Raw genomic sequence first — 25,453 nt, 5'->3', positions numbered from 1 at the left:
AGTAGAGTTCACCTTCCAGCAGGAAAACGTCCCTAAACATACTGCCAGTGCTACAATGGAACGGTTTAGATTAAAGCATTGTCATGTGTGTGAATCAGGGCTGTGGAGTCGGAGTTGGAGACATGCAGTCGATGTGAATTTTGGTGCAGGCAGAGTCGGTATAAAATAGACCGACTCGGACTCCTAAAATATATAATAAATTGGGTACAGCGGCTCAATGCAGTATGTGAGGATTATTTTTTCATAAGAATTTGGAAAAGTTATGAAATGTCCTATAAATGTCTGTTCTATTCCTGATAAAAGGATCTAGGCTTTTAGGCGGGCTTTGCACGTTGCGACATCGCAGGTGCGATGTCGGTGGGGTCAAATCGAAAGTGATGCACATCAGGCGTCGCTCTCGACATCGTAGTATATGAATCCTTTTACATACGATTAACGAGCGCAAAAGTGTCGTTATCGTATGATTGGTGTAGGGTCCGAGATTTCTATAATTTTGCAGCAGCGACAGGTACAATGCTGTTCCTTGCTCCTGCAGCAGCACACATCGCTGTGTGTGAAGCCGTAGGAGTGAGGAACATCTTCTTACTTGCGTCCCAGCTGCAATGCGGAAGGAAGGAGGTGGGCGGGATGTTTACGTCCCGCTCATCTCCGCTTCTATTGGCCGCCTGCCGTGTGACGTCGCTGTGACGCCGCACGACCTGCCCCCTTAGGAAGGAGGCGGTTCACCGGCCAGAGCGACGTCGCAGGGCAGGTAAGTGCATGTGAAGCTGCCGTAGCGATAATGTTCGCTACGGCACCAATCACAAGATATCGCTGCTGCGACGGGGGAGGGGACTATCGCGTTAGACATCGCAGCATCGTCTTGCGATGTTGCAATGTGCAAAGCCCGCCTTAGTTGAGATGAATCTGTGATGCACTTCAGCTACATGATATAAGTAGTGAAGCTCCTCCTCTACAGATCAGGGTAAAAACAAAGACAACAAAGGATGCCTGCAATCATTTCAGAACTGCTAGAGACTGTAGAGTGAGCAGGAAAGTAGGATTAATATAAGTACTTCTTAAAGCAAGACTAAACTTTCAATAAACAGCAAATGATTCTTTAGAATTAGATGATCTTGTTGAAGCTGCTTCACATCTCTCTCCTATTTATCACATGTGCTGTGTTGTGCACATGCTGCAGCTGGCAATAACAGAGAGTCTGCAAGAGGGACATGCTGGAAATTTGACTGGCAAAGTGAGGAAATTGGTTATTGCTGCCAGAACCCCAAAAATTGATTCTATTTTGAAGAGACGTGCTGGAAAAGGAGCAATTGTTGATCAAGCCATTCAAAGGGGCAGCACTTATTTAATGATTGAGCGATTGCTTGCGCTGAAACCTTTTCTTGTAGACATACCCAACCATCAGGTAACACTAAATGAAGGTCAATGGACACAGGTGGCTGAATTGAAGGAATTGTTTCTGCACCCATTTAGAGTGACAAAAAAATTACAAGCTGAGGATTTAACTCCTGACATTTTTCATAAAAGAGTGGAAAAATGTGCTGTTTTGCCTGTCCCAAGGAGGCGGTTTAGTCGTAAATGGCATTGCTGCTTCAATGAAATGGACAGAAACACTGCTATTAGAATATAAATTTTTTCTGGCAGCTGTTTACTTGGACCCAAGTCATCATATATTGCTGGATGATCAACAGCTTACTAAAGGAAAGGAAGCTCTGACAAAAGTAGCAGTTACAATGAGTGGACTACAGGACTGCCAAAAGCAAGAGGACTTGGATCCTGCCAGTGATACTGCTGCCGTATCTTCAGCATCATCAGACGAGGAGTTTAATTTACAAAAGTATTTGGATGACATGGAGCAGCAAAGTGTTGTCGCTGGAAAAAAGATTCCACTCCCATAGCAAACAGATTGACTATATTTCAGCAACATTTTTCACTTGCTCTTAAAGAAGTAGAAGAGTTCCTCTGTTCATCAAAACTGACTCTGCATTAGGCAATTATACCCCCTTTAAACCCTGAAATTGTTAGAGATGTTGCTCAAGTGGTCACCGCTTTGCCACCAACCCAAGTTAGTTTAGAGAGGTTGTTCTCCAGCCTTAAAATAATTAGATCAGATTTAAGATAATCAATGAAGGAGGATTTGATGGCGGTGATACTATTTCTCAGAGCAAATTCATAGACTGGACAAATGTTATTCCGTACATTTTTGTTGAAATCTTTTTTCCCCACTTTTTGCATAGTGTATTACTTATTTACAATTTATTAAAATTTTTGTGTTTTACACAGCTTGATTATTGCATCATAATAATGATTAAAAGCCTGATGTTACCATTTTACAACAGTAAATTTATCACAAACATGAGTCATGTATGAGGGAGTCGAGTCGGAGTTGGAGTCGGAATCAGGGAAATTGAGGAGACGGAGGTTTGGCTTACCGACCAAAGTCCAGACCAAAATTCCATTAAGAACCTGTTGTAAAATTGAAAAGTCCTATTCAAAGATGTCTTAGATGTGCAAAGCTAGTAGAAACATACGTCAAAAGACTTGCAACAGTAATTGCAGCGACAGATGGTTCTACAAAGTATTGACTCAAGGGGGCTGAATACAAATGCAAGTCATAATTGTCAGATTTATATTTTTAAAATATTTAGAAAAACGTCTATCATTTCTTTTACACTTCAAATATACTTGCTATTTAGTGTTGGTGTATCACATAAAGTCCCAAAAATACATTTAAGTTTGTGGGTGTAACATGAAAAAATGTAGAAAACTTCATGTGGTATAAATACTTTTTCGAGGTACTGTATTACTGATATACACAACAAAATGTGTCTGTAAAAATAGGAGTAGGCAGAAGCTGCGAGGCCTCTGTCCGCCAACTGTCTTTGTTTCTGAGACAAGAACTGTGCTGTGTACTGAAACTCGATGCCCCTGAGACATCGCCTAAAAACAGACAGTGGTTAGTCCCACCTGCCAAATCTTCTAAATGACAGACATTAGGTAAAGGTTTAAGAAGTGGGTGTAAATTGTTCAATATAAATGGCACTTTTTGCTATTGAAAAATAAGTATGTATATAACCTGAATGCTAAATCTGCCATCTGACGAGCCTACACAGCTGTACAACTTTGCACTCTACTGTTCAGGTTTCACTAAATATTTTTCGGCTGCTTCAAGCAAAGCTCATGTGTCACTACAGCCTTATATAAAAGATAATAATGGACCTGCTGTGCCCATTGTGCCGTGCGTCGGTAACTTGAGATAACCGGAACCGCACAAACAAGTTTGGGCTTTGCAGTGGGAAACTCAAGATATATAATGACAAAGGTGCTGTTGTCAAAGGGAACATTTTGGGCATTTAGCTACATCCAGATGAAGAAAAGATCCGATAACGCGGCATGAATCTGAACCTTTCCTTGTATATTAGGGAACTGCATATTACCTTCAATTATGAAGCCTAAATTCTGTCAATGGAAGCAGCAGAGGATGTCACAATGTGCCGGCCGTCACCACCATGTCCCCTCTACTTTTTGTATATAACACTGGTAACCTGATCACGTGTTTTGCCGAGGGTTATGGGACGATGATATCCCTACCGCTTTTACCAAAATTGCTTCTGATTAAAGATGTGGACTTGGACGATGCAAATAAAGGTTTATCTGAACCTTACAGTTGCTGTGCTTATCACTTGGGGTTTGTGCTACACCCTCTAAACCCCTTCTTGGACTGTACCCTAAAGCAAGGGTGCACAACCTGGAGCCCGGGGTACAATGTGCTGCACCCATAGATCTGGATGCTTGTCTGTGCATGGCGGCTCACATGTAGTTGTCATGTCAGGCTTGGACAAGTACAAATTGTAATTCCCTTATCCTTCAAGACAATGGGATCCTTTGACCCCCGTTTTACACTTCTGAAGCAGTATACACTGCGTGCAGAGTTATTAGGCAAATGAGTATTTTGATCACATGATACTTTTTATACATGTTGTCCTACTCCAAGCTGTATAGGCTTGAGAGCCAACTACCAATTAAGTAAATCAGGTGATGTGCCTCTCTGTAATGAGGAGGGGTGCGGTGTAAAGACATCACTACCCTATATAAGGTGTGCTTAATTATTAGGCAACTTCCTTTCCTTTGGCAAAATGGGTCAGAAGAGAGATTTGACGGGTTCTGAAAAGTCCAAAATTGTGAGATGTCTTGCAGAGAGATGCAGCAGTCTTGAAATTGCCAAACTTTTGAAGTGTGATCACCGAACAATCAAGCGTTTCATGGCAAATAGCCAACAGGGTCGCAAGAAGCGTGTTGGGCAAAAAAGGCGCAAAATAACTGCCCATGAATTGAGGAAAATCAAGCGTGAAGCTGCCAAGATGCCATTTGCCACCGGTTTGGTCATATTTCAGAGCTGCAACCTTACTGGAGTATCAAAAAGCACAAGGTGTGCCATACTCAGGGACATGGCCAAGGTAAGGAAGGCTGAAAAACAACCACCTTTGAACAAGAAACATAAGATAAAACGTCAAGACTGGGCCAAGAAATATCTTAAGACTGATTTTTCAAAGGTTTTCTGGACTGATGAAATGAGAGTGACTCTTGATGGGCCAGAGGCTGGATCAGTAAAGGGCAGAGAGCTCCACTCAGATGCAAGCAAGGTGGAGGTGGGGTACTGGTATGGGCTGGTATCATCAAAGATGAACTTATGGGACCTTTTCAGCTTGAGGATGGAGTGAAGCTCAGCTCCCAGAGCTGCCAGTTTCTGGAAGACAACTTCTTCAAGCAGTGGTACAGGAATAAGTCGGTATCGTTCAAGAAAAACATGATTTTCATGCAGGACAATGCTCCATCACATACATCCAACTACTCCACAGCGTGGCTGGCCAGTAAAGGTCTAAAAGATGAAAAAATAATGACATGGCCCCCTTGTTCACTTGATCTGAACCCCATAGAGAACCTGTGGTCCCTCATAAAATGTAAGATCTACAGGGAGGGAAAACAGTACACCTCTCGGAACAGTGTCTGGGAGGCTGTGGTGGCTGCTGCATGCAATGTTGGTCGTAAACAGATCGAGCAACTGACAGAATCTATGGATGGTAGGCTGTTGAGTGTCATCATAAAGAAAGCTGGCTATATTAGTCACTCATTTTTTGGGGTTTTGTTTTTGCATGCCAGAAATGTTTATTTCTAAATTTTGTGCAGTTATATTGGTTTACCTGGTGAAAATAAACAAGTGAGATGGGAATATATTTGTTTTTTATTAAGTTGCCTAATAATTCTGCACTGTAATAGTTACCTGCAAAACAGATATCCTCCTAAGATAGCCAAATCTAAAAAAAACCCCACTCCAACTGATTGATCAACAACTATGTTCTCAATAATAAAAAAATCCTCTAAAATACAACTTGCCTAATAATTCTGTACACGGTGTAGTTTTCATGTCAGGCTTGGACAGCTACAAATTGTAATTTCCTTATCCTTCTAGACAATGGGGTCCTTTGACCCCCGTTTTACACTTTTGGAAGCAGTATATGTCGTGGAGAGGTGACTAAGTGTGTATGTGGTTCTCTCCATTGTAATATACAGGATATCTGAAATGTTAGTCTTTTGCCACAGCACCCATAATCTACAATGGAGAAGGTCAGGATTGTTCTCTAATTCTCTGAAGTGCTGATTAAAGAAAAAGTGACCCCTATTCTCCTGATAGGTGCAAGTTTAACGTCAAGGACTCCTATCAGACATTCGTGACATGTAATTTCTACATGTGTTTGGGGAAATCACAGCAAATATAATGCGTTCTTACTGCAGTAAAGAAGATCACAGTAAAAAACAGTGTCTTTTTGCAGCAAGCACAGAAACGTTTCCCAAAAAAGCATTGCAGCTGACATGTGTTCACGGTGTGTGAACACTGCCTAAGTGTATGGTCACACATTGCATTTTTGCAACTTTTTTTCAGCAGCCAAAATTTGATCTCTTGGCAGTAAAACAAAGCTACTTCCAAAAAGCCGGTTTTTGCATTGTCATTGCTTTTCAATTGTGAAAAAAACGATGCAAAAACGCTGAAACTGACATACTGCTTCCCAAAACACAGCAGTTTTCAATAAGAATCAGGAAAAAAAAAGCAGGTGTGTGCATGAGATTCCCGAAATCTCATACCTTTGGCTGGTGCTGTAAAAAGCAGCTTTTAGGCCGGAGTTACACTTGCGAGTGCCTCTCGTGTATCTCGCGCGAGTCTCTCCTTGAATCACCCGGAATGGCCGCACACTATGCATACAGGAGCGTCTGAGCTGCATAGAAATACATGCAGCTGACCCACTCCTGTCTGGAGAGTGTGCGGCTGTGCCGGGTGATTCAAGGAGAGACTCGCGCGAGATACACGCGAGGCACTCGCAAGTGTGACTCCGGCCTTAGTTTGCATAAAGCTCATGACAAAAACGGTGCAAAAAAAAGTAGCAAAAACGCAATGTGTGAATATAGCGTTAATATTAAGGAGATGGTAATAGCTCTTTAAATTTTATTATTGTCTTTGGGAGTGTTCAATATGACAATGTGACACTCAGATGACAAACGTTTGTGCACCTCTGCCCTAGAGCCTCTGTACTATGCCACCCTTCTTACCTCATATGTACTTGGTAGCTTTAATTTTAAGCTTAAAAACTTTTTAATTGTCCCGACTGTTATACGTGTTGAGCAGCGGATGAATCTCTTCATCAGTCCCTGCGGGAGCAAACAGTACAAATCAATAAATAGTTAAATGTGATCAAAAGGGACCCGCAAACATTTGATTTTGTAAGTGGAGTAATAATACCTTATGCTCCTCAGCCGTGGATCCACAATGTTATACTCTGATCATTATTAGGGATGATCGAATACCTCAAATATTCGGCTTCCCGAATAGGTCGCCGTTATTCGACTATTCGCGAATATTCGATGCGCAATGTAAGTCTATGAGAAACCCGAATAACAACTATTCGGAACTATTCGGGCTTCCCATAGACTTACATTGCGCATCGAATATTCGCATAGCGGCAACCTATTCGGAAAATATTCGCGAAGCCGAATATTTGATCATCACTAATCATTATGTGACAGCTCAGCAGATCCAGGGCAGAAGGGTTAATGTTATACTATATACCTCTATACAAAGCAAATGTTGTCCCTTTGTTGCTATAAGATATTGGTTGTGAATCCACAGTGAATATACATGAACACACATCAATCAGGCTGCATCCAGAATATGGAGTAAGACTGGATAATAACTCATTTCTTCACACAGTAAATCTATTTAGAGCCTGTTCAGACTTTGACCTCGATGAAAGACGGGCAGTAGGGTAAAATAACACGCACACAGGAGTATATATATATATATCTGTCCTTCGTTATCTCTCAATCTTCTTCCTTTTTAAAGAAGATGCCCTGACATGTCTGTCTTAGTAAGTATTTGTACCACCCAATAAATTACAACTCTGCATTATGCCATTCCTCAGTAATTCCTCCTGTAAATATGTGTTGTAATATGTATAGATAGATAGATAGATAGACAGACACAGTGGGCATAAGAAGTCTACACTCCCCTGTTAAAATGCCAGGTGGTTGACATGTAAAATACAACTCATACTAAAAAGAATCATACTAAAAAAACAACTCGTCCCGCAAAACATAAGCCCTCATATGGCAAGATTGATGGAAAAATAAAAAAAATTACGGCTCTCGGAAGAAGGGGAGCAAAATACAAAACAAAAACAAAAATGGAAAATCGCCCAGGGGTGAAAGAATTAAGAGGGTGTTCACACTTATGTAAACACAATATTTTAGTTTTCTTATTATTTTCCCCTTAAAAATGATTTTAAGTTTGTTTCTCAATAGATATGAACAGTATATGGGTGACACTAAAGGGTGCTTTACACGCTGCGATATCGCTAACGATATATCGTCGGGGTCACGATGTCTGTGACGCACATCTGGCGACGTTAGCGACATCGCAGCGTGTGACAGCTAGGAGCGACAATCATCGATCGCAAAAACGTCAAAAACTGTTGATCGTTGACACGTCGCTCCTTTTCATAATATCGTTGGTGGTGAATGCCGCTGGTTGTTTGTCGTTCCTGCGGCACCACACATCGCTATGTGTGACACCGCAGGAACGAGGAACATCTCCTTACCTGCATCCACCGGCAATGAGGAAGGAAGGAGGTGGGCGGCATGTTCCGGCCGCTCATCTCCGCCCCTCCTCTGCTATTGGGCGGCCGCTTAGTGACGCCGCTGTGACACCGCACAAACCGCCCCCTTAAAGGAGGGATTGTTCGGCGGTCACAGCGACGTTGCTGAACAGGTATGTACGTGTGACGCTTCCATAGCGATATTGTTCGCTACGGCAGAGATCACCAAATGTTGCATGAACGACGGGGCAGGTGCTATCGCTCGCAGCATCGCTAGCAATCGCTAGCGATGTTGCAGCGTGTAAAGCACCCTTAAGAGGTAGAAAAGATTCTGAAAATATTTTTCTGGATGATTGTTTTACATGACAAAAACCAATTACTGTAGTTTAACAAAGGTGTGTAGACTTTATATATCCCCTGTATGTATACATACTGACAACTGCATTCTACCATTCCCATTTAATGCAACAGGGCTGGCACTGTCCTATCAGACTGAAAGTACAAGCCAGTCCTGTTGTTAACTTAGGCCTTTTCACCAATATCACCAATGTCATGCATACATTTATTCTAGATACACTCCTCAATATTAAAATTGCAAAAAAAAAACACAAAATTGCCTTGGCTGCTATCAATGATGCTATTAATGGTTGTCTGATGTTCTGCTATGCTGAATGTACTTGGGAATGAAAATCTGCAAAGTTCAGTATAGTTGCACAATAACAAATTGGCTGTAGTACTGATTTGGTATTGTGGCTGATATACATGTCTGTATGGCTGCTATTGTTTTGAAGTTCACACGAAGGAGCTCTGTATAAGGTTACAAATTGATTTAATATTGCCTTAATAAGGTATAGCTATATTTTTATGAACGTTTTGTGGCTTTATGTCTCTGTCTGTGGCCAGTTTCCTAAGCAAAAAGCTTTTATGCTTTTATGCATATTTACGCATTTACAAACTCCTTGCTATAGAGGTTGTAAGCACTGCTCTGAAGTTCTGGCTATATTCAGTGCTCCTGTGCTTTCCAATGCTGCTGCCTCTGCTTGCGACATCTGAAACACACAGTGTGAATAAGGAGCGCACCCCACCTGATAAGCAGGAAGCACTAATTTCGGAAGATCTATGATGAGAACCAGTCTTTAAATAACAAAGACTTTTATTTTTTTCCTAGTGGAAGGTGGATTTTTTGTATGATTTTTTTTTTCTATTAAAGAATATTCACAACCATTAAATGTGGGATTTGCAATAAACCTTGTGACAGCAATGTGACCGCCATTTTTATAGTTAGACGATAGTGTAATGTTGTGATCATCCATATTGATACCATATAGTATAGTCACAGCACTACCTGTCTCTCTTTGTAATCTGCCATGCTGTAACCTTTCTCATTCAATCACGAAGCATTAAAAGGTAAGACTCAATGAAAAAAAACCCTTAATTACACACCCCAGAAGGTGATCAGTTATTCATCCAGGCTCCCCCTCCTAGTCTGTACATGGCGACTAGTAAGGATGTTTTTAGTCCAACAGGGAATAGTTTTGAAAGGACGTTGTTCCATGAGACAATGCCTGTACATAGGACCTGTATATGGGATATTTCTTTACCTGGTATAAATGGCTTCGTTCTCCTGAATCTGGTGTTGTTGTTTTCTTTTCGTTCTTGTGATTCTCCGTTTCAGACATATGGCCCCATCGTCTCTGTATAAAAAATAATCTTGTTAGCCAAAGGGGTGTGCCATAGAGAAGAGAGGATGATCTCACCCACTTGGCTAAACAGTCCATACAAGGAAGATGGGGCTTTATCTCAGGAACGGAAAGGCACAGGAACAAATGAAAAACAATATCTGATTCAGGAGCTGCATTTACACCAGGTAAGAAAGTACATAATGTATTTCTGGCAAGTGATGGGTCTTCCTTAAGCACAGGAACTATCCGATACATAAGCCATGAAAAAGAAAGTTGTCGCTAATCTTCCATTCATAGTAACTAGTGTCTATCTGACGACATCGGTATCTCATGTAATAACTGTATATGTCTCAGACTTTGGCGCTTTGTGATAATACCCCTGCGTATAAATCCAACAGTGTCATCATGGCGTACCTTCACTACGCTGTCACCAGACTGGCCATTATTACGCAGACAGTCCAGACAGATGGCAATCTGTGGGTCGCTTCTGTGGTAGTCTTTGTTTTCATCATTTTCCTCGTCATCATCCTTAAATCTTTTGTTATTTGGAAGCCCATCTGTATAAAAGAAACATATGTGTTACATGGCTATATACATGCACTTCTAGAGGAACTGAACTGATGACTGCAGGGAGATCCATAGTCACGTCTCGTCAGTGAGGTTACTACTGCTTCCTAAAGGAAACCATAGACTCAAAATATTTTCCACACCGGATCCATTGACTGACAGATCCCATGAGATCTGCTGGAACTGCATTGGAGTTTCCATAATTTTTGCCCTACGGTGTGATGCTAGTCACTACTTACGGGCAGTATGGACAAAAGGGTAGTCATACAAGCCGGGATCAGAACACAAGAAGACATGATAGGACACAGGGAGTAAGCAGAAACGCAGTCCGGTAACAGGTCGAGGGTCAGAATTCCAGGAGAGTTCGTATTAGATACAGGGAGCAGACAGGGACATGGTCAGGTAATGGTCCGAGGTCAGAAGCCAGGAGGTCATGACAAGAACAGGGAGTCGGCAAAGAGAAGTTAATAAATAGGGATCATCGAATACATTAAAGGCTTCGCGAATATCCGATGAATAGGTCACCACTATGCGAATATTCGATGCGCAATGTAAGTCTATGGGAAGCCCGAATAGTTGTTATTCGGGTTTCCCATAGACTTACATTGTGCATCGAATATTTGCGAATAGTTGAATAGCGGCGACTTATTTGGCAAATATTTGCGAAGCCGAATATTTGAGGTATTCGATCATCCCTAGTAATAAACAGTTCGGAATAGGATGAGTGATGGACCAGTAAACTGATTTGGGACCGGGATAGCCGTCGGAGACCTCTGATGTGTGTGTTTTGTTTTATTTGTGTTACTAGTAGTTCCTCCTGCACGTCGGGATGAATGGGATGGTCGCTATACTGCAGTTGGAGGGTATTCTAAGTGTGTACTAAATGGGATGTAGTATTGGGGAGGAGGGTTGCTGCCGGGGTGGGGGGGAAGGGGTAATAGATATGATAAACTTAATTTGGATGCCGATTTGTTATACTGTTGTATGTATTCTGTTTTAATAAAAAAGTATCTGATTTAAAAAAAAAAAAAAAGTAATAAACAGTCCGGTGTCAGGAAGCCAAGAACAGAAGACTAACAAAACCGGAGTTAAGAGCACAACTGAAGAACCAGGAAGTACGACAGGCAAAGTTGTGGGAGAGCATGCCCAGTAATGAAACAGAGCAATTACCAGGAACAAGGAGCACCTGAGCATCCCAAAACCAGCATGGTAACCTTATGCAGAAAAACAACCCATCAGCAAGTGCTCAAGAAACACAAAGCATTACACATGCAAAATGCTCTGCACAAAGGAAACCTATAACTGCCGGCTCCGTAGTTGAGGAGAGCATGGCAGAACATAGCCAGTATTCAAAATGCTCTGTAGAGCGGAACCGTGACATGCGGCATGAAGTAACATTCGGACCACAGATGGACGTACTGTAGCCTCGGGGATCCCCCTACTAAATGACTGTAAAGTACATAATGTAGTATGTACAGTTAACAGCTTTATTAATTAAAGGCCGAAACATAAAAAAATAAAGCACCAGTCGCACATTAGTGTTTTAATATTCCTGTGAAATAAAAGAGAAAAAATAAATCGCCATCCAGTGTCATTTCCACAATCCCACATCCGTCTTTGAAGCAGGATGTTTTCAGTTATTTCTATATTAAATGTGGGACTAAAGGGTACTTTACACACTGCGACATCGCTAGCGATCCCGTTAGCGATGTCAAATTCTACATTGCAAGTGCGATCTTTGGAGATCGCACATAGGTCATTTTACGCATGTGCGATCTCCAAAGATCGCAATTGCGATGTAGAATTTGACATCGCTAATGGGATCACTAGCGATGTCGTAGCGTGTAAAGTACCCTTAAATCTACCTACTACACAACTGGTATGTTTCCGAAAAGAGAAGGCGGCTTCAGGTGCCACTTTCAATGTTTCAGTTACACATGGAAAAATATTTGGCATAAATATCCAAATGCTAGAATTCAGAATACTGGCATAGGGGATGGGTTTATATTTATGGGTAAAGTCCTAAAAAAAGGTAAAAAATCTGGTGTACAATTTCCTGACAGCGAGCACAGATCTTGGAAATTGGGAACAAACATAATATTAGGAAAAATAAAACCTCCATCTGTCAGCCATTGAATTGTACTGAATATTTGCAGACAGGTTCCACCGCAGGTTACAGCTAAATTTGGGGGGTCCCAACATTGTCAGAAGTCCCCCTCTGCTACAAGAGACTGTAAAAGCAAACAATTTCCTTTGAGAAGAGTTATACGATCTCCGAAAACAGAGGATTGTGCCTGAAAAAGCCATGGCCAGCCCGGCAATGTATGGACATGTGAATCCACCATGATGGAAGCTGCTGTTAGGGTTCACTCACATCTGCGATTTTTTTCCACAGGCCGAATACAGCTGAGAAAAAAATTACAGATCAGCACAGACTTATTGAATAACATGGGTCCGAATGCAATGCACTTTTTTCTCATATTGAATTTATCCGTTTCATACACAAGTGTGAGTGAGCCCTTAGCAGGAGGTTCAGATTTGGCTTATAGAGGGTCCTGGATGGGGACCCTACTACATGATGTCCATATGTGTAACTGTCTGAAACGAACTGGAAGACGGAGAAGTGCAAATAGAGTCTTATCCAGGTGAGAAAACACTGGAAAGGCTCACCTTGTGGGGTTGTGTGACTCACAACCACCTACTGCAGTCCCACATGGAGGCAAACTATAAGGTGGTGATGAAAAGGGTCGAACGCCACACTGCCGGGAAGAAAAGGCAGTCCAAAGGTCCAACCTCTTTGCTATAGAGATTGTAAGCACTGCTCTGAAGATGTGGCCAGATTCAGTGCTCCTCCAATGCTGCTGCCTCTGCTTGCGACAACAGAGAACACACGGTGTGGGTAAGGAGCGCACCCCACCTGATAAGCGAGAAGCTGGAAGCACTCTTTCCAGAAGATCTACGATAAGAACCAGTCTTTAAATAATAAAGACAAGCACTTTTTTCTTAGTGGAAGTTGGCTTTTTTGTATGATTTTATTCTAAAACGCGTTTTAAAGATTCCATCTTATTCATCAGATGTGATTTTGTCCTGATGAAGGTAATTGAATCTCCAAAACGCATTGTGCAATAAAATCACCATCAAGGTAATGTACTGTCTTTTGTTCATGGCAGCGCGGCGTTTAAGCCTTTCCATCACAGTCTTATAGTTCATATGTGTAACTGGGAATATGGACAGGGGCTGTCTTCATGAGAAGTTATCTAGTTTTTTCACAACCTCCTGAAACAACCAATCTCGTAGAGAAAAATGAAGCTTCATAGACCTTGGGCTTCTCCATATTTGTCAGACAAGGGTTATGCTTAGGGTGTTAATAATGGAAGGCATGTGGTGTGTTTTTGTAATTAAAGCGGCCTTAAAAACGTACTAAATATTTCTACATCTATTGTCCTCAGAGCTCAGGAATTAGAGATGTGTTCGTCTAGAAAAAAATTGTACATATTCTAACTTTGAAGCCACAATGGGACAGAAATTTAGCCACATACTGTATATTTTTCCCCCACAGAATGCTATGATTCGAGCCCACTTAGTAAAGACAATAAAAATTACCGCTAAATAAAAAAGTTGTTATCTGTAGAACTATATGGCAGATTTAAAAAATAAAAAAATAGTATTTGGCAACTTTTGACTTAGTGACATGTCTTTTAAAGAAGCTATCCACTATCCTAACTCATTTAATCTGCTATTCATCAATCGTACTATTATGTGCCACTAAACACATCCATACTCTTATTAAAGAAATATAAACCTTTCATCCTGCAGATAGCATCACTTGGCATTTGCAGCTGCAGCTATGATGTTTACATCTATCACTTCCCTTACCCAGGCTTACTGTGTCCTAATACTACAAAGTCCATCATACATTGTTGCAGCCTGTGAAACAGCACTTAGCACACTCCCTCCCTTCTCTATCCTGTGCTACTGAATATATTGATAAATACCAAGTGTCAGAGCAGCCCAGGGTAAGTGCCACCCCTTCTGGCAATTGCCAGTACAACCCTGCCATTGTGTTTGTTCTGCAAAATTCAGCACTTTTCAGCTGTCCATGTCAATGATTGTAATTACCTACACCCTTTGCTTTTGAAATGCAGATCACAGCAGTTTACTAGGTGTCGGATCTGCTTGGTCAGAAATTGAGGCAGACTAATTGTGATTCACTCCTTATTGTCCACACCCACCATTAGGAGCCCAGTGACCACTTTCTTTCAATTTGTTTGATTTCTGTGCCGGAAAAGGAAGTATCAGACATCACAGAGGACGAAAAAGAAGCTGTTCAGGAATCCAGTACTATGATCCCTGCTGAGATGCGCTCATAGAAGCTATACATCCAATACATGTATATTACAAAAGGTACTATTGCTATGATACATGGTAAGAGGGTGAAAAAGTAGTGGAAAACCCCTTTAAGTTAAAATAAAAATGTCTTCCTATTGGCGCCACCAGGGGGAGCGTATGAGCTTACTGTAGATGGCGGTACTGATTCAGTCTAAGGGGCACTTTGCACACTACGACATCGCAAGCCGATGCTGTGATGCTGTGCGCGATAGTCCCCGCCCCCGTCGCAGCTGCGATATCATGGTGATAGCTGCCGTAGCGAACATTATCGCTATGGCAGCTGCACATGCACTCACCTGCCCTGCGACGTCGCTCTGGCCGGCGAACCGCCTCCTTATTAAGGGGGCGGGTCGTGCGGCATCATAGCGACGTCACACGGCAGGCGGCCAATAGAAACGGAGGGGCGGAGATGAGCGGGACGTAAACATCCCGCTCAACTCCTTCCTTCCGCATAGCCGGCGTGAGCCGCAGGACGCAGGTTGATGTTCCTCGCTCCTGCAGCTTCACACACAGCGATGTGTGCTGCCGCAGGAACGAGGAACAACATCGTAACATCGGTATTTCCCAATTCATGGAAATGCCGGACCCTACACCGATAATACAATAATGACGCTTTTGCGCTCATTAATCGTATCAAAAAGGATTTACACACTACGATATCGACTGCGACGCCGGATGTGCGCGATGTCGTAGTGTGCAAAGTGCCCCTAAGAAAGACTGAGGCCACACGGGGTTATGTGCGAGTCGTCGCATGACATTCGGCACACGCTCGCAGCACAACGGGAGCCGAGTGTCATGTGACTGTGGTCCGATCGTGCCATCAGACCACAGATGCGGAGGGGGACCAGCGCTGCGGAGGGGATGGCCGGCGCTATGGAGGAGAGGGAGGGATTTATCTCCCTCTCTCCTACGTTGCCAGCTATTGCCATTCTTGCACTGCTCTCACGTTACACCGGTGTAATGCGAGTATAATTTGATGTTTCTCTCGCCCCATAGACTTGCATTGGTGTGAGTGGAACAGGATCGCATTGCACTCACAGCATGCTGCGACTGTTTTATCGGTTCGATTAGGGCTGGAAAAGAAGGGAATTTTGTTTACTTACCGTAAATTCCTTTTCTTCTAGCTCCTATTGGGAGACCCAGACAATTGGGTGTATAGCTTCTGCCTCCGGAGGCCACACAAAGTATTACACTTTAAAAAGTGTAACCCCTCCCCTCTGCTATACACCCTCCCGTGCATCACGGGCTCATCAGTTTTGGTGCCAAAGCAGGAAGGAGGAAACTTATAAATTGGTCTAAGGTAAATTCAATCCGAAGGATGTTCGGAGAACTGAAACCATGAACCAAAAGAACAATTCAACATGAACAACATGTGTACACAAAAGAACAACAGCCCGAAGGGAATAGGGGCGGGTGCTGAGTCTCCCAATAGGAGCTAGAAGAAAAGGAATTTACGGTAAGTAAACAAAATTCCCTTCTTCTTTGTCGCTCCATTGGGAGACCCAGACAATTGGGATGTCCAAAAGCAATCCCTGGGTGGGTAAAAGAATACCTCGATAAAAAGAGCCGAAAAACGGCCCCCTCTTACAGGTGGGCAACTGCCGCCTGAAGGAGTCGCCTACCTAGGCTGGCGTCTGCCGAATCATCGGCATGCACCTGATAGTGTTTCGTGAAAGTGTGCAGACTCGACCAGGTAGCCGCCTGACACACCTGCCGAGCCGTAGCCTGGTGTCGCAATGCCCAGGACACCGACGGCTCTGGTAGAATGGGCCTTCAGCCCTGCAGGAATCGGAAGCCTAAAAGAACGGTAGGCTTCAAGAATCGGTTCCTTGATCCACCGAGCCAAGGTTGACTTGAAAACCTGAAATCCCTTACTCTGGCCCGCGATAAGGACAAGAGCGCATCAGACCGGCGCAGGGGCGCCGTGCGAGAAATGTAGAGCCGGAGTGCTCTCACCAGATCTAATAAATGCAAATCCTTTTCACATTGGTGAACTGGATGCGGACCCAAAGAGGGGGAGACGATATCCTGATTGAGATGAAACGGGGATACCTTAGGGAGAAAGTCCGGACCGGACGTAGAACCACCCTATCCTGGTGAAACACCAGGAAGGGGGCTTTGCATGACAGCGCTGCTAGCTGAGACACTCTTCTGAGTGATGTGACTGCCACTAGGAAGGCCACCCTTTGCGAAAGGCGAGATAGAGAGATCTCGCATCGGCTCGAAAAGTGGCTTCTGAAGAGTCGTCAGCACCCTGTTAAGATCTGAGGGTGTTAACGGACGCTTGTGAGGTGGGACCGGAAAGCGCCGATACTTGTCCCTTGAGAGAGCCGAGAGACAAGCCCTTGTCCATTCCGGATTGAAGGAAAGAAAGAAAAGTGGGCAAGGCAAACGGCCAGGGAGTAAAACCCTGATCAGAGCACCAGGATAAGAAGATCCTCCAAGTCCTGTGATAGATCTTGGCGGACGTTGGTTTCCTGGCCTGTCTCATGGTGGCAATGACATCTGGAGATATCCCTGATGACGCTAGGAGCCAGGACTCAATGGCCACACAGTCAGGTTTAGAGCCGCAGAATTCAGAAGGAAATATGGCCCTTGAGACAGCAAGTCTGGTCGGTCTGGGAGTGTCCACGGTTGACCCACCGTGAGGTGCCACAGATCCGGGTACCACGATCACCTCGGCCAGTCTGGAGCGACGAGGATGGCGCGGCGACAGTCTGACCTGATCTTGCGTAACACTCTGGGCAGTAGTGCCAGAGGAGGAAAAACATAAGGCAGTCGACACTGCGACCAGTCGTGAACTAGCGCGTCTGCCGCCAGAGCTCTGTGATCCTTGGACCAAGTCATGAATGCCGGGACTTTGTTGTTGTGCCGAGACGCCATTAGATCGACGTCCGGCGTTCCCCGGCGGCAACAGATCTCTAGAAACACGTCCGGGTGAAGAGACCATTCCCCTGCGTCCATGCCCTGGCGACTGAGAAAATCTGCTTCCCAGTTTTCTACGCCCGGGATGTGAACTGCGGAGATGGTGGAGGCTGTGGCTTCTGCCCACAGCCGAATCCGCCGAACTGCTCGGAAGGCTTGACGACTGCGCGTGTGCCGCCCTGGTGGTTGATGTACGCAACCGTCGTGGCGTTGTCCGACTGAATTCGGATCTGCCTGCCCTCCAGCCACCGCTGGAACACCTTTAGGGCTAGATCCACTGCCCTTATCTCCAGAACATTGATCTGAAGGGAGGACTCTGTCGGAGTCCAGGTTCCCTGAGCCGAGTGGTGGAGGAAGACCGCTCCCCACCCTGACAGACTCGCGTCCGTCGTGACCACAGCCTCAGCTGGGGGCCGGAAGGATTTTTCCTCCGCCAGGAAGTGGAAAGAAGACACCACTGAAGAGAGGTTTTGCTGCAAGGGAAGAGAGACGTTCTTGTCTAGGGACGTCGACCTCCTGTCCCATTTGCGGTGTCCGATAGAATCGGACGCAGACGAAAGTGCGCAAGGGAACTGCCTCCCTTGCTGCCACCATCTTCCTTAGAAAGTGCCTGAGGCGCCTCAAGGGGTGACTGGGCCCGAAGGAGAGATTGCACCCCTGTCTGTAGTGAACGCTGACTATGCAGCGGAAGCTTCACTATCGCTGAGAGAGTATGAAACTCCATCCCGAGGCAAGTCAGTGATTGGGTCGGTGTCAGTTTTGACCTTGGAAATTTGATGATCCACCCGAACCCCTGGAGGGTCTCCAGAGCAATGGTCAGGTTGAGTTGACATGCCACCCAGGAGGGTGTCTTGACTAGAAGATCGTCTAGGTAAGTGATCACCGAGTGGCCCTGTAGGACCGCCACCACTGCTGCCATGACCTTGGTGAAGATCCGTGGGGCTGTCGCCAGGCCGAATGGCAGTGCCACGAACTGAAGTGTTCGTCCCTGATGGCGAAACGCAGAAAGCGTTGAAGCTCGGGTGCGATCGGCACATGGAGATAAGCATCCTTGAAGTCAATTGATGCTAGGAAGTCTCCTTGTGACATCGAGGCTTCAGAGTGTTCACCGCCTGAAAAAGTGCATCGGCTCGCTCGGGGGGCGGAGATGTTTTGAAGAAACTAGTCGGAGGACGAGAGCAGAGCTCTATCCTGTAACCTTGAGACAGAATGTCTCTCACCCATCGGTCTTGGACATGTGGCAACCAGGCGTCGCAAAAGCGGGAGAGCCTGCCACCGACCGAGGACGCGGTCTTGGTGAGGCCGAAGTCATGAGGAAGCCGCCTTGTGACTTAGACCGCCATGCAGAAGAGTTCCTCTAGCCCTCCTCTGACCTGTTGGACGTGGAGGAACGGAACTTTGCTGAGGACCGAAATGACCGAAACCCTTGGACTGGGGCAAGGACGATACCTTTCCCTTGGACTGTCTAGTAACTTCATCCAATTGCTCGCCAAACAAACGGTCGCCAGAAAATGGCAAACCGGTTAAGAACTTTTTGGAAGCAGAGCCTGCCTTCCATTCACGTAGCCACATGGCCCTGCAGACTGCCACCGAATTGGTGGATGCTACCGCTGTACGGCTCGCAGAGTCCAGGAACGGCGTTCATGGCGTAGAACGAAAAAACCTACGCCTGAGAAGTGAAGGACACAACCTGCGGGGCAGAGGTATGTGCAACCGCAATAATCTCAGCCAGAGAAGTTGAGATAGCTTGGAGTGCCCTCACGGCTGCGAAGGCTGGAGCAAAAGATGCGACTATGGCTTCATAGATGGATTTCATCATAAGCTTTATTTGCCTGTCAGTGGCATTCGTGAGAGATGGCATCTGCCACTAATACTACGGATCTAGCCGCCAGCCTAGAGACTGGAGAATCCACCCTGTGACACTGAGCCCAACCCTTGACAACGTCAGGGGGGAAAGGGTAACGCGTGTCAATAAGGCGCTTAGTAAGCGCTTGTCCGTAAAGTTCTGTGCTTCTGGACGGCCCCTCTGGAGTTAGAGTGATCGAAACACGCACTCCTGATGAAGTCGGGGAAGGTTCCCAGCGGGCCCGCTTAGCCTATCAGAGGCCGCGGTCCGTGACGGAGCTCTCACCGTGGGATCTGGGTGTTACCCCAGGAGCCCCTTGTTGTACCGACCCAGAGGGACCCGGGAGCGATGAACTCACAGCTCCCTGGCCCTGTGTTATCGGTCTGGACTGCAAGGCTTCCAGTATCTTAGCAGACCCTCTGTCCATAGACTGAGTCCTGGAATGTGAAAGCTACTCAGAGATTTGCTGATTCCAACATGCAAACTCTGTCCCTGTCATCTGTGCAGTGGAAACCGGCGGTACCACCTGGCCGAGGGTCCCACCAGTGCCGGAGGCTCCGGCTGAGTGAGTGCCCTCGGGGCCAAGCATTGTACACAATGAGGGTATGTGGAACCTGCCTGTAATATAGCCGCACAAGAGGTACAGGTTGTAAAATAAGCCAGTGCCTTGGCACCCTTACTCTTTAAGAGCAGACAACAGCATGTCGTCCGCAGAGTATTCAGTGAGGGTATACAGCCAAAAACAAATAATGCTGCCGAACAGTGAGATCATATACCATATAAATAAACATATATATATACACTGCGGCACCAAGGGGGGTCAGCACCTGAAAACTGGTGCCCCACAGTGCTCAGTGAGGGGGAAGGAGGATACCAACGTATGCTCCAGCCCTCCCTGCCGACGTCCAGTCGGCCGTCCCGTCGTTACCCCTGACTGGCAGGCCTGAGAACGGGAGTATATGGTACTAGGCCGGAAGAGCCGGGGACTAAATTTAAAAACGCGGCCGGCAAACATGGCGCGGTCGGCGCGGTAGTCCCAGTCTCACAAACCACTCAGCAACCGCTGCGGCATTTGTAACACAGATGCTGCATGCACCGTCCCTCAGGGGACACAGAGTACCTTATGATGCAGGGCTCTGTCCCTGATGATGTCCAGTCTCCTGTCCGTCAGAATCCCCCAGGGGCTGCGGATGGAGCCCGGTCCCAGTGCATGGCGACCGGTTAGGATCCCCCTCTCCCAGAGCAGTGGGAAACCTTTGCAGATTCTGAGATCCTCCACCGGCAGAATTATAACAATGGCTGCCGGCGTTCCGAGGGGAGGAGAGAGCCGTGAGCGGAACCGCAAAAGTGCGGGAACCTGGTGGCCCATGGAGATCAGTGAGGGGGGCGGAGGACAGCGAAGTGTGCTCCAGCCCTCACTGTCGGCATCATACCGACCGTCCCGCCTTTCTCCCTGACTGGCAGGCTCAGGGGCGGGAGTTTGACACACTAGGCCGCAAAAGCCGGGGACTAAAGTATAAACCGCGGCCGACAAACAGGCACGGTCGGCGCGGTAGTCCCAGACAAAAAATCCACACCGCAGTCGCAGCTGCGTCTGAGGCCAAGGTGCTTCATGCGCCGTCCCAACGGGGACACAGAGTACCTGTAGATGCAGGGCCATGTCCCTGACGATACTCCGTCTCCTGTCCAGCAGATTCCCCCAGGGGCTGCGGAGGGAGCCCGGTCCCAGTGGCTGGATGACCGGTTAGGATCCCACTTCCCCAGAGCCCCTAAGGGATGGGGAAGGAAAACGGCATGTGGCTCCTGCCTGTGTACCCGCAATGGGTACCTCAACCTTAACAACACCGCCGACCTGAGTGGGGTGAGAAGGGAGCATGCCGGGGGCCCTGGGGCCCTCTTTTCTTCCATCCGATATAATCAGCAGCTGCTGCTGACTAAAATGTGGAGCATTGTGTGCATGTGTGCCTCCTTCAACACAAAGCATAAAAACTGATGAGCCCGTGATGCACGGGAGGGTGTATAGCAGAGGGGAGGGGTTACACTTTTTAAAGTGTAATACTTTGTGTGGCCTCCGGAGGCAGAAGCTATACACCCAATTGTCTGGGTCTCCCAATGGAGCGACAAAGAAATTTTTTATCGCATTCCACTCGCACCGTTTTTCTCGCCATGTGTTCTTGGCCTAACAGTATGCAGTGAGCTCCTACACTCCCTCTAGTGGTGGCTCCTGGCATCCACAATCTAAAGGCCGCTTTACACGCTGCAATATCGTTACCGAGCGTACCTGCCCCCATCGTTTGTGCGTCACGGGCACATCGTTGCCCGTGGCGCGCAACATCGCGCGGACCTGTCACACTACTTGCCTCCATAGTGACGTCGCTGTGACCAGCGAACTGCCTCCTTTCTAAGGGGGCGGTTCGTTCGGCGTCACAACGACGTCACTAAGCGGCCACCCAATCAAAGCGGAGGGGCGGAGATGAGCGGCCGGAAAATCCCGCCCACCTCCTCCCTTCCTCATTGCTGGCGGGACGCAGGTAAGGAGAGGTTCCTCGCTCCTACGGTGTCACATGTAGCAATAGCGATGTATGCTGCCGCAGGAACGACGAACAACATCGTAACTGTAGCAGCAACGATAATTGAGATTAGGGGGGCATGTCACCGATTAGCAATTTTGAACGTTTTTGCAACGATTCAAAATCGCTAATAGGTGTCACACGCAACAACATCGCTAACGCGGCCGGATGTGTGTCACAAAATCCGTGACCCCAATGACATTGCTTTAGCAATATCGTAGCGTGTAAAGCGGCCTTAAGTCCATATTAGTGATTGGACTTCAGAAAAACAGAGAACCCGGGTGCTATAAATATTTTACAATTGATGAGCAATAAATTAATGCAGAGAAATAACATATTGGAGGAAGCGATTAAGCAACTATCTATTGTACATGACATTGGCATTCTCCCTGAGTTATGTGCTGTCATAATAAGTAATGAACAGAAAATTACTAAAAGTGAATAAAGGAAATGAAAGTCATTGACCAGGAAACTCTGGCTTCCTGGTGCACATATATTACTACCCGGCACCGAGAAAAGAAAAGGACTTGTTCAGCACTCGCTTCAGGAAGTAGACGTTTCCTGGCCTACTGAATACAAGTCATCATCAACTACCATTCGTTAGAATGAGGAATTACATTTTACCACATTATTAACATACTGAATGTGACTGATCCCGCTATATGATGTATAGGTTTTAGCTTTTTTTAATTTTTTTTATGATATGGGATCTATGAAATGATTGCACATGGACGACCATCGCTGTATTGTATTATTTATGCAACGTATAATGTGAATACGGGGGAGCTGTCTAAAGTTCTTAAAGTGGTAAAATTGCAAAATGCTTCTGAAAACAAGCAACTTTGCAATTTAACTATTATTAAATATTTTCTCCATTGTCAAGAACAGAGGGAATTTTGATGTCGGCAGTCTTAGAGAGGCCAGTTAGCTAGGTGAGGAGCGAGCACCATTTGCAGCCTTGTGCTGCTCAGTTGGCTGGATCGCTGGATCCACCACTCTCAGCATCCCCGTGCTTCTCCCATGCTGCAGGTGCAATCTGCTCTGCTACAGCCTGAAGCACAGTTCAGAACAGCAACACAATGATGGCGCTGATCTGAACTGTCAATCTTCAGGAGCGTATCACACCCGGCAGCCAGGAAGCTGCAAGGCAGAGGATTGGTGCACTACTGAAGAAACAACATGCGGAAACCTTTGTAATAGAAAGTTTACTCTAACAAAAAGTTAAAGTGAACCTGAAAGCTGTTTAATGCTGTCCAAGAATCTGAGTCCATCTCCATTATTGCAGTCCTGTATGTTTTACACACAGAACGTTCTTTGAAAAGCATCCTGGAGATGATGGTTGTAGCGCTGGTGTCCCTGCATTTCCCGCCTCCTCCCCACATGGACGCGCACTTCTTCACTGCCGCGACCGACTCTCCCCACGCTTTCCGGATTCCTCGTTGTCCTCCACATAGGTGCTTCCTGCTTCCCCCTCCCGGGACCTGTGCACACGGCACAGGTCCTCTGGGAGTGCTCCCAGGGTGCGTGCGCGCTGCCCTTCTCTTAAAGGGCCAGTGCATCATTCCCTGAAAGTGCCTCTCAGCCTATCGCTGAGAGACATTGGGTACTTAAGGCACTTTCCCACTGGGGAGGTGCCTGATCGACGTGCTCAATTAGTTAGTAGTTCTGTTCCCTAGCCAGCTAGTTGCCAGGTCCCCTTGTCCCCTGTGCTTCCCGTGTCCCTGTCAGTATCATTTTGCCCATCTCCGGTCCTGTCGATACCCCTCAGCCCATCCTTTTCCGGCAGTGCTATTTACCTCACCTGTCCCAGTGGACTCCACCATACTTGTGACTCTGTCAGTCCACCCTGGCCGTGCCATCTGCCTCAGCTGTCCCATGGCCCTGTAGTACGAGTGAATCTGCCCATCCAACTTGGCCATACTGTCAGCCTCAGCCGTCGTGGCTGCACCTGCTACACCAGTGACTCCACCTGTGACCTGTCCTGAGGGTCAGCTGCCACAGTCCTAGTCCTTGCCCTGGGAATGCAACCTGGTGCCTGCCTCATGGTGGGTGCTTAGTCAAGCCCCTTCCACTAAAGGGCAAGTCTAGGTCCCCCTGTGGTCCAGTTGGTCCACTTTTGCTCGCCGTGGTACCATCTCTAGTGGCGAGCGTTACAAAGATACTTGGATGACTAGTCTGAGATTTACTTCCCTGTTAGCCATCTTAGCCTAATATGTCTCTCTCTATGAGTTTGTATAATGCGGGCGTCACACGATACGATCTATCATGCGATCGCAAGAGCGTTCGTACCTGCCCCCGTCGTTTTGTGCGTCACAGGCAATTAGTTGCCCGTGGCGCACAAAGTCGTTAAACCACCGTCACACGTACTTACGTGCTGAGCGACGTCGCTGTGGGCTGCGAACATCCACTTCCTGAAGGGGGTGGGACGTTCGGCGTCACAGCGACGTCACACAGCGGCCGGCCAGTAGAAGCGGAGGGGCGGAGATGAGCGGTACGTAAACATCCCGCCCACCTCCTTCCTTTCGCATAGCCAGCGGGAGCTGCGGGACGCAGGTAAGCTGTGTTCATCGTTCCCGGGGTGTCACACGGAGCGATGTGTGCTGCCCCGGGTACGATGAACAACCGGGGCAAAGAAAAATAAACGACTTTTTAAAATTGAGCGACGTGTCAACGATACACGATTTGCGAACGTTCTGCGTCGCTCGTAGGTGTCAAATGGGACGAAGTCGTAAACGATGCCGGATGTGCGTCACGAAAACCGTGACCCCGACGACATATCGCACGATAGATCGTCTCGTGTGACGCCCGAATAAGGATGGCTCTGTCAGTCAACTGAAGTGGGTTGGGGAAGAAGCTGCCAGGAACTTGTCTCTGGAACTAGTCTTCAAAGATGTGCAGTCACTGGCTGGCTGTGAAGAGTATGTTTGTCGGATTGGGTTGTGACCTTCGGCGCGCTCCATGAAACACTGGAGCTGCAGGCAGGTTACAAATTATCGGAGACCGACGAGAGCAAAGCTGGAAACAGATGAAGATGGTGGCAGGTGAGTGTAAGACAAGGGGGCATGGGACTTAGGGGCACTTTGCACACTACGACATCGCAAGTCGATGCTTGCGATGCCGAGCGCGATAGTCCCCGCCCCCGTCGCAGCAGCGATATCTTGTGATTGCTGCCGTAACGAACATTATCGCTACGGCAGCTTCACATTCACTCACCTGCCCTGCCACGTCGCTCTGGCCAGTGACCCGCGGGTCGTGCGGCGTCATAGCGACGTCACACGGCAGGTGGCCAATAGAAACGGAGGGGCGGAGATGAGCGGGACGTAAACATCC

At 46.5% G+C, this 25,453-nt stretch overlaps 1 protein-coding gene across 4 annotated transcripts in view; it reads right to left on the bottom strand.

The window, feature by feature from the left end:
• The window catches only part of PCGF5 (polycomb group ring finger 5), a 169,227-nt gene that overhangs the window by 21,801 nt on the left and 121,973 nt on the right, over window positions 1–25,453 (bottom strand). For all 4 annotated transcript variants that reach the window (XM_075348753.1, XM_075348756.1, XM_075348755.1 and 1 more), the window contains exons 6-7: window positions 10,241–10,383; window positions 6,604–6,702 (exon numbers count right to left, since the gene is read on the bottom strand). In XM_075348753.1, coding sequence (XP_075204868.1) covers window positions 6,604–6,702; window positions 10,241–10,383 — 242 coding nt within the window. The remainder of the gene's footprint in view (window positions 1–6,603; window positions 6,703–10,240; window positions 10,384–25,453) is intronic.

The sequence above is a fragment of the Anomaloglossus baeobatrachus genome, chromosome 5 (assembly GCF_048569485.1).
Source record: "Anomaloglossus baeobatrachus isolate aAnoBae1 chromosome 5, aAnoBae1.hap1, whole genome shotgun sequence".
NCBI classification, from domain to species: Eukaryota; Metazoa; Chordata; class Amphibia; order Anura; family Aromobatidae; genus Anomaloglossus; species Anomaloglossus baeobatrachus.
The sequence above is the reverse complement of the archived record's forward strand: the minus strand, read 5'-3'. Positions and strand labels throughout refer to the sequence as shown.